General features: G+C 40.7%; 1 protein-coding gene across 1 annotated transcript in view; it reads right to left on the bottom strand.

Annotated features, from left to right (window-relative positions):
- Positions 1-449: 449 nt before the first annotated feature.
- LOC122804751 (galectin-1-like) overlaps positions 450-10,517 on the bottom strand; it is a 146,000-nt gene continuing 135,932 nt past the window's right edge. Inside the window, exon 4 of the mRNA XM_044074816.1 lies at positions 450-802. Coding sequence (XP_043930751.1) covers positions 647-802 — 156 coding nt within the window. The 3' untranslated portion in view covers positions 450-646. The remainder of the gene's footprint in view (positions 803-10,517) is intronic.

The following is a 10,517-nucleotide window of genomic DNA, read 5'->3' as shown; positions in this document are numbered from 1 at the left end:
AGAATGGTTACCCCTTTCTGGCAGGAATTTAGAGACTTTACAAAGGCATTGTGGACAGATAAGTGCATAATAACAGATGCACTATTATTATTCAATGCTCCAATACCAGATTATATACCAAAAACACAAGTACATCTTCTTTGGTCTCTTCTGGTAATAGCAAGGAAAAACAACACTTCAAACTGGAAAAGCAAAAACATTATATCTTTTACTGAATATAGATTATTGGCCAAGACTATAGGTAATAGAGAACTTTTAACTCTTGCTTCAAGAACAACAAGAATAACACATAAGAAATTATCCTGGATGAAGCTTAAAAAGTTACTATATAAAATGTAACAATTCTAAGTAAAGTAGATTAATGTTATGGGCATTGTATATAGTTTTGTTATTTATTGTTATGTTTATATATAATTATATGTATGATGTAGGAATCTCATGATCTTATGAAAATTAATAAAAAAAAAGTTTAATAAGAAATGAACAGGAAGATGAATTTTATACACACATTTATCCATCAGAATAAGTGCTAAGCAAAAGCTTCTTCAAAATCAGTCTAAAAGAAAAAGCAACATAATTATGGAAAAACAAAGCAGCCAGATGTGGTATACAGGTACATTGTATACTGCAGGTAAGCTATCATCTGTCATGGGTAATGAAACCAGATGCCTTTCACATCGATGTTACCATGGATGGTCATATATGTTATTGTTCCAATGGTCGTTTGGTTAGGAAAGCTTACTGTGCCTTGATTTTGCAATTTCACTGTGATACCTGAAGCACCATTAAATGTGAACCAGAGCTAGAAATGAATGAAAGTAAATAATTAGATTTAATTTGCAGTACAGAAATGTATTACAGTGTGATGTTTTATAAAAACATATGAGTTAAGGCAATCAGCTGTTAATACGTTCATACTAGGCTATCTGCCCTAGGGCATTTATAAGCCTAGCCAGAATGTGTTTGGCTTTTGCCACCCATTTTAAATTTATTTTGCTATGCTCTTTCTCGAGGTTAGTATACTGTGCCTCTGTCTAACAGTGACACAGAAGTGATACCCAGGGTAAACCTACGATCTCCCATCCACTCATCAAGATTATAGGTTCATAGGTTCAGAATGTTCTAAGTTATGAGATATTTCAGCCAGGAGGATTGCTGTTGCTGTGGAGATTCAAGTAAGTAAATTACCTTACTTTGCAAAGTCTGATTTTAAAGGGGACTTGCAAAATGGACAAGGAGGACTGACCATTTATATTTTTAGTTACCTGTGTATCAGACCTGTTACATAGAGGAAAACTAGTGCAGACCACCTGGGCCAGACCTTTCATTCAGTCACAGATGTCTTTCCCTCACAACCTCCATGATCTCACTGGCAGCCATATTTTTCCTCAGACCACTGCCTTTGTCCTGCAGTGGAAGAAGACTCTGCAAATTAACATCCACACATTTTTAACAACAACATAGATACATAGATAGATAGATAGATAGATAGATAGATAGATAGATAGATAGACAGACAGATAGATAGATAGACAAACAGACAGATAGACAGACAGACAGACAGATAGATAGATAGATAGATAGATAGATAGATAGATAGATAGATAGATAGACAGATAGATAGATAGACAGACAGACAGACAGACAGACAGACAGATAGATAGATAGATAGATAGATAGATAGATAGAGCTATATATATAGATATAGGTGCAGGTTAAAAATGGGAAAAATCAAGCTTATAAATAAAAACCTTTACAGAGGAATGCTAAGCTGTAAAGCTAATAAAATATGAAGTATGTTTTTAAACATTATTCTCAACAAATGCCTGTAATTCATCGGAAATATAATCTCTTGAGTTCATAATTTCATCATCCCATCAACGCAGACCACATCACCTGAATTATGGCACTTAATATGTATAACTCAGATCTAAAATATGACTGAAAAAATTAAAAAAAGAAAATAACAAATGGAATTGTGAACTAGTTAATGGATTACTTTTACATTCCATACCAACATTCGATGTAATTAAAAGTTGTAACTCTGCAAAGGAATCCATTAAATGAAATCCCTGTACATTAAAATACACAGCAAAACACATAATTATCATACATGTAAAATTCAAACTGGAAAAAGATATTAATCACCATTTTTATGTGCAGTAAACGCTGCATATGGAACAAATATTGCCACATGCTGAGGGAATGTAAGGCATTTGCCCATTGGGTTCCTGCATCACAGCAGTCTTAGTTGTATCTGTGTCTTTTTGCCTGTATTTAAGATTGGCTGCACTCTGCTGAATTTGAGGTGCAAATCACTCTGCTCTTCTTTATGTGGTATTCTAGGATGCTAAGAGACTCCCTGAAAGTTAACATTTTACAATCTATCACCCTTTCTTGGGTCAAAGGCTGCTCAAAAAGTTGTGGATGATCTCAGGTAGGTTTACATTGCAAGAAGATCAGCAGTTACCTCAGTACCTATTTAAGAAGAGTTGATTGCTAAACTATAGAGGTAACATGCCCCTTCAAATGTATTACATGATCTATGAGGGATGTCATCCAGGATCCATTGTTACACTTTGATTGTGTAGGAAATTGTTTTGTCACTCCCTCACAACTGACTAGATATGTTTAGAAGAGAAAACAGTAAGTGAATAGGAGAGAGAGTTATGAGATTGAAAACCTGCCAGACATGAACTGAGAATTGCTGTGTTTAATGTAGGTTCACTGATGGGATGCAGCTTAGAAGTGGATGACATGATGATACATAGGCGGCTGGACATCCTATGTTTCCAAGAGACGAGATGGAAGGGCAGTGTAGCAAAGCCACTTGGCTTGGGATCCAGAGTCTACTACTCAGGTGGAGGGCAGGCTAGAAATGGTGTAAGAATTATGGTGAGAGAGAGGCTTCAGAAGACAGTAAGGGATATCATCAGAATTAATGACAGACTCATGGCAGTCAGGCTCCAGTGTAATGATATGGTAGTATTCATAATCTCAGCCTATGCCCCACAGCAGGGTTGTGATAGTGTGGAAAAGAGTGCATTCAGACAGCAGTTGCAGGACCTATTAGATAAAGCAGGACAACTTAAATTGGTGTTGATAATGGGTGATTTGAATGCACATATCAGGACAGACAGAACAGGATATGAGGACTGCCTGGGTCCACATGGGTGGGGCAACAGGAATAAAGAAGGAGACACCATTCTAGACTTCTGTCTGGCAAATGGCTTGATAGTAGCCAACACATGGTTCAGAGAGAGAGAGACAGTCACAAGATCACATACAAGAGTAGTCAACATGCAACTCGGGTAGACTTCCTCCTAGTAAGGAAAAGGCACTGGGGCAGAATTCATGATTGCAAAATCATCCCCATTGAAACAGTTGGCCCACAGCATAAACCACTTGTTGCCACAATCAGCTGCAAGCAGTGGTCAGAGAAGGCTCTATACGGTCAACAGAGACCAGGCTGAAGACCTGGAAGTTGACTGGAGAGAAAGTACAATAGTTCAAGGAATTACTCAGGGCTCTAGCACCCCAACAAGAGGAGGAAATAGGTGGAGTTGAAGAAGAATAGCAGCACCTGAAACAGCATGTGTTAGGACTACAGAAAAGATATGTAAATACAAAAGGCGGGGGCGTATCCATATTCATCAAGAATACCCACATCTTCAGGTTAGTGGCACAGCACGATGCTTCAGAGATCATCCACGTGCAACTAACAATGGGCAAAACTGCAATTCAAATTGTAGCTTGCTACAAATCACCCACCATGTCCCGGGACCCCCATTCCGCATTTCTGGAAACACTGGGAAATATAAAGGTCCTACCAAACACCCTAATATTGGATGATTTCAATTAACCAAACATTAACTGGGAGAACTACTCAAGTACTAACTCCCTTGCCCAACATATCCTAGAATTTATAACCTCAAATGCCCTGATCATCTGGTCAACACTCCTACCAGAGGTGACAACATATTGGACCTGGTCATCACCAACATGGGCGACCGGTGCTCCATACCAGAGGTCATCCTCTCACTGGTTAGATCTGACCATAAAAAAATCACTTTGGATATCCACATTCCGCCACCATCCCTGGACAAGGAAACCACCATGAAAAACTTTTCAAAAACAAACTTCACGTTACTTAAGACCAAGGTGGAAAGTTTCAAAGCCCCCATGCTCAAGGATAACACTGTCCAAGCTGCAAAATCCTTTACTAATGCATTCTATGGGCACCTACAAGAATACATGCATCATGCTATCCCAACAAAATCAAATCTCACTCCACCAAGAAAAGGAAACCAGTCTGGTGGACTCCTGCCATAAACAAGCTATACAATAGAAGGAGGAAACTAGTACACTAAAGAGTAAAATCTCAAGAAGGGAAGACATCCCTGATCAGTATCAGCAAGAAACTACAATCCCTCATAAAATCATCCAAGGTGAGCTTTGAAAGAAAAATTGCCAAAGACTCCAAAGATAACCACAAGGCATTCTTTAGCTATGTCAAGAATCTAAGTGGCAATGCTCAGATCTGCTCAGAGTTAGTGCAGAATGGCACAAAATACACTGAACCGACTGATATTACCAACATCCTGGCAGACAGGTTGAGTGCGAACTTCACCCCCTCTCACCCTCAAAAGGGCCCATAACCATACCAGAAAAATGTAGATCCCCTGAAATCACAGACACTCAGGTTAAAACAGCCCTCTCCAAAGCCAAAAACACAGCATCAATGGGACCGGATGGTGTCCCAGACTGCGTCCTACATGAGCTGAAAGACAAACTAACCCCTCACCTAAACGCACTGTTCAAACTCAGCCTCTCCACAGGTTACATACCCATAGAGTGGCGCACAGCAGCAGTTATTCCTCTCCACAAAGGTGGAGCCACAACAGACCCCAGGAACTATCACCCTATAAGCCTGACTAGCTTGGTCTGCAAGCTATGGAACGCATCATCATGGAACTCATTAACAGAGATATTTGGAACCTCCAAACACTGGACCCTACCCAGTTTGGCTTTGTTAAGGGCAGATCATGCCTCCTAAACCTGGTGGACTTCTTTGAGACAGTTACCAAGGCTATAGACGAGGGAAAGGTGGTACACACAGCCTACCTAGACCTCTCAAAGGCCTTCAACAACATTCCCCATTCTGGTATTATAGACAAGTTCACCAGCCTGTACATAAACCCCTATGTCACAAGATGGGTTGCCATCTGGCTCATGGACAGAACCCACATGGTAAGAGTTGTGGGAGCTAGGTCTGACTCTAAACTGGTTACAAGTGGTGTTCCCCAGGGCTCAGTCCTAGGGCCACTCCTGTTCGGCATATACTTCTCAGAGATACAGGCAAGCACAGGAGGACTATGACTGACCAAGTTCGCAGATGATTGCAAACTAGGGGCTATAACTGACTCTCTGGCTGACAGAGACATATTCCAAAAGGGTCATACTGAGATGGGATACCTGATGTCAAAATCATGGCATCAAGCCAAATGCCAAAAAGTGCATAGTCATCCCCTTTGGCAAAAACGAAGTACCCACAAACTATCACATAGGTGGTAGTCCCCTAAATACGGAAGACGTAATAAGGGATCTGGGGACCCGACTAGATAGTAATCTCTCCTTTGATAATCACATTGCCAAAGTGGTTAGAAAATCCTTCTATGTGGCCCACTTTATCACAAAAGGGTTTGCATCCAGATCAAAAGAGATCATTGTGCCCCTCTACTCATCACTCATCAGACTCATCATAGAGTACAACACCCCATTTGGGATATACCCTACAAGACACCTGCAACAGCTGGAAAGACCACAGAAGTACCTCACCAAGAGGATCACTAGCCTCAAACAGATTCCCTATGCAGCTTCACTGAAGAAACTTCAGCTGTACTCGGTTGCATACCACCTATTCAGAGGTGATCTCTGCCTGACATGCAAGGCCATGTCCAACCCAGAATTGATGGATATGCTCCACCTAAAGAAAACCTTATCCCCTCAAGCCACATGCTCTAGGGGTCTAAACCTCACCACAACAATAAATAGGACATGCTGGAGGGATAGATTCCTGTCTCAGAGACTTCCCATGCTTTGGAACAAGATTCCAATCTACATTAGGCAGAGTTCCTTGCTAACACTCTTCAAGAGAAATCTTGACAAGTGGATGGGAAACAGAAAGCTTACCCCGGGTATCACTTCAGTGGCTCTGCTGGACAGAGCCACAGGGAACTAATCTAAGGGGGCGGCAAAAGCCAACACATTCTGGTTAGGCTTATAAATGCCTTTGGGCAGATAGCCTAGTACCTACCTATGAACCTATGAACCTATGGCCGAGCCAGGTATGGAAATAAGGTACATAAGGAAAGCTGGTGGTGGAATGCAGAAGTCCAGGAAGTCATCAAAAGAAAGAAGGAGTGCAGGAAGAAGTGGGAGACAGAAAAGACTGACCAGGCTTGGAAGGTCTACTGGCTGGGTAATAAAGAAGCTAGGAAAGAAGTTGCAATAGCAAAGAATAGGGCAGCGGTGGCACTGTACCAGCTTCTGGAAAGTGACTCAGTAAGGGTCACAAAAAACTATATCACATTGCAAGGCAAAGACAGAAAGATAAAGAAGATAGTCAGACACCCTTCATAAGGGATGCCAGCAACAACCTGCTCACCAGTCCAGTGGACATCAAAGGCAGATGGAAGGAGTATTTCCAGCAGCTTCTGAGTGAAGAAAACCCCACAGAAGCTGTACTGCCCCAGAAACAGCCTATGATGAGAGAAGAAGAGGAGCCCACCCTAGAAGAAGTAAGAACAGGACTAAAGACGATGAAGTTAGGGAAAGCAGCAGGCTCAGATGAGGTCACAGCAGATATGATAAAGATGTTGGGTGAGATAGGGGAGAATTGGCTCCTGACGGTACTAATAGCAGTGTGGAGAGAGAGGCATATCCCAGATGACTGGAGAATAAGCATACTCATGCCAGTGTACAAGAACAAAGGGGACACCCACAACTGTGGGCAGTACAGAGACATCACACTCCTACCACATTGCATGAAAGTTCTGGAGAGGGTGATTGCTAAACGGATACACAGAGTAGTAGAATGTAAGATGGGAGATGCACAGTTTGGATTCAGATCAGGATGCAGCACAATTGACCCGATGTTTGCAGTAAGACAGATACTTGAGAAGAAGCTAGAGATGAGGAGAGAGTCCAACTGGGCATTCCTAGACTTGGAGAAAGCATATGACAAGGTCCCAAGAAAGCTGATCTGGGCAGTGCTGCGGTGGTTTGAAGTCCCAGAAACATTGGTAGAATTAGTGCAGGCTATATACAAGGACCCAATGACTCAAGTACGAACAGTGTTCAGCCTCACAGAGGGGTTCCCAGTGGGAGTGGGTGTACATCAGGGTTCAGCTCTGAGCCCACTGCTGTTCATACTGAGGATGGACTACATTAGCAAACAGGTTGGAGTGGATGGTTCAACAAAGCTGCTGTATGCAGATGATATGGCAGTACACGCAGACTCTGAGCTAGAACTTCAGCAAAGGATTGGAGAATGGAATGCAAATCTGAAGGCACATGGGATGAAACTAAGCACAGATAAGATGGTGGTAATGGCAGCAAATTGGGGAAATTAGAAGAAGCTGAGAATAGAGATAGATGGGAAGATAGTGGAACAGGTAAACAGCTTCAAGTATCTGGGAGGGGTGGTTGAGGAAAAGGGTAGTCTGAATGAAGAGGTCAAAGCTAGAATCAGAGGGGCTGCAGCCAACTGGCATAGAGTATCAGGTGTAGTATATATGACAGAAGAATGCCAAAGAAGCTGAAAAGTAAGGTGTACAAGACAGTGGTGCGAGCAGTACTACTGTATGGTACAGAAACCTGGGCAGTAAAGGCAGAACAGTTGAAGAAGCTGGAGGTGATGAAAATTAAGTGCCTGAGAAAGGTGGTAGGATGCACACTGTGGGACAGATGAAGAAATGAGGACATAAGATCTGAAGCCAAAGTAGCTCCAATTGCAAGAAAGATCAAAGAGAAACGATTACTGTGGCTTGGGCACATGTGCAGAAAAGCAGAAGACAATCTGGTGAGGAAGATTTGCGACAGACAGGAAGAAGATAAGAGGAAGAAAGGATGTCCAGCAAAGAAGTGGATGGATTGCGTGAAAGAAGATCTGTGACAGTCAGGCATGAGTGCTGAAGGTTTCATATAACATTGTCAAACTTTTAAAAGTCCAAACACCATATGGTCGAACCCATATGTTCGAACTTTCAAAAGTGCGAAAACATAAAAAAAAATAAATAAAAATACAGAAAAAAACTACCTGATGGTTGTAAGTAGGGGGCAAACCCCCCCTGCACCCCCCACACACCTCACTCTTTAAATATACCAAATCCAAGACCGCACTATAGAGCAGTAAAGGGAATTCTTCCCTTTCCACACTGAATGGAAATCCTCATTGAATTATTCAAACCTTTCCAAGTTCAAACATATGGGTTCGACAATATGGCATTCAAACTTGTTACAGTTTGACAAAGCAATATGTATCCAGTGTTGAAGAAGGCAGGAGTATGACACTGAATCAAGAGAGTTGGCAACAGTTACCATGATACCCCGACCCCATGTAGAAAAATAGGAAAAAGGGGGCTGCTGCTGCTGCTGATGATGATGATGAGTTGCCAGATAAGTTCTGAACAGACAAAGTAAAAAAGATCACTGTTTTGTTACAGCTCTTACCGTCTCTCTGAAGAACAGACACACCTTTTGTTGTGAATTTCAGCATGTTGATGGCCCTTAATTCCCCAAAGGAAGCAGAATGTTTGGGATGTGTGCATACAGGCATCTGGTCTGCAGCAATAAAGGTCAGCTCTACATACATTCCTTAATGCTTTAGTTTGTATTACCCGTTTTCTTAACCTAACTGAAGAAGAGAAATGTAATGATAAATGTTCAGAAATAAAAAATGCATAATTGGTGTAAGTGATTTAATGATAGCTACAATGTAGAATCACAATACCTAAATGCTGCCTCCACCAATCTGGTTGATGATTTATTGTAATTAGATTAATAATTTCAATTATGACTGCAAAATTATTAATGCTACCACTTTACACCTATAAGGTTTGTGGCTTGAGCCTTACATCTGGTTATTTTCTGTGTGACGTTTGCCGGCTCTCATATCTGTGTGGGTTTTCTCTGGGTGTACTGATTGTTCCCACCTCATTAAGTTATGCTGAATAACTGCTCTGAATTGCTCATGAACATTCCATTCAACTTCTGACCTACATTATGGATGAAAGATGTCTGCAAAGGACCTGTCCTCTTACCAAGTTAATGAAAGGTTTAATTAATGAATAAATGACGTATAACCAAGTAGTCTTCTCTAGGCTACATTCTGCTGCTGTTACTAGGAGTGTTTTATCTCCAGGAATTCATTGTAAATTTGTTCTTAAGGCTCCCTGATTGCTGACTTCTCAACATCTTCATCTGGCTTCAATGTATAATGCAAGTGAATTTGGGTGTAATAACATCAGATGTGTCTACATCTTCAAGCATAAGAGTACAGAAAACAGTAAAGACTCTTGATATGGCTTGTAAAAGTTATCATTCCAAATAGCAACAAAATGTACTGCACTGGAAATATGGTTTTGTTTATCTTTTTTGAGCAATGTAAAAGAAGTTCAGGAAAAAAATGGATGATTGTCTTTAACAGCTAGAACCATGCATGTAAGAGATACAGTTAAATAGTTACACCTAAGTATAGAAATCATAAAGATCTGTTTATGTTCACCTATATTCCACAAAAAAAATAAATAAATAAATACAGCTTTTAAACACATATGAAAAAGTTTGGTCACATGACCTTTATCACATGATTGTGCATGCATTTAAAAGCAACAGGATTTTTTAAATGGATTATCTGATGAAGTCTCCAGTCCTGCGTGACCTTTAGATGAAACAAAAGTGTGTGTCATTTTCCTTTTTAATGTTTATTTTTCAGTAAATATAAATGTTGTAAAGTATTACTCAATCCATTTTCAATTAGTGTAATTCCTTTATGTTGGAATTGTCACTGATATGTTCATCACCTTTAACCCCCTTCATTTTCCTGCCCATCCTTAACTCATGTCTGATAATCCTAACTTAGACCTAATCCTACACTTAATTTATGAAAATCCATTTTCCTAAGACTACCACTATTTAGACAAATTGTTTATGTGGGTACCACTAGGGTTTGGATTAAGTAATTGCAAAGGGAAGTCATTTGTTTTCTGATTGCAGATGTTTGGTGTCTCAGTTGTTGTTTTTTGGTTACAATGTTGTTGATGTGCTGATTTCAGTGCTTTTGCACAAATATCCTGTGATCTATATCTGTGTGTGTGTGTGTGTGTGTGTGTGTGTGTGTGTGTGTGTGTGTGTGTGTGTGTGTGTGTGTGTGTGTGTGTGTGTGTGTGTGTGCATCTGTGTGTGTGTGTGTGTGTGTGTGTGTGTGTGTGTGTGTGTGTGTGTGTGTGTCTGTG

This window comes from Protopterus annectens, chromosome 6.part0, assembly GCF_019279795.1.
Source record: "Protopterus annectens isolate FY-2018-M chromosome 6.part0, PAN1.0, whole genome shotgun sequence".
Classification (NCBI taxonomy): Eukaryota; Metazoa; Chordata; order Ceratodontiformes; family Protopteridae; genus Protopterus; species Protopterus annectens.
The sequence above is the reverse complement of the archived record's forward strand: the minus strand, read 5'-3'. Positions and strand labels throughout refer to the sequence as shown.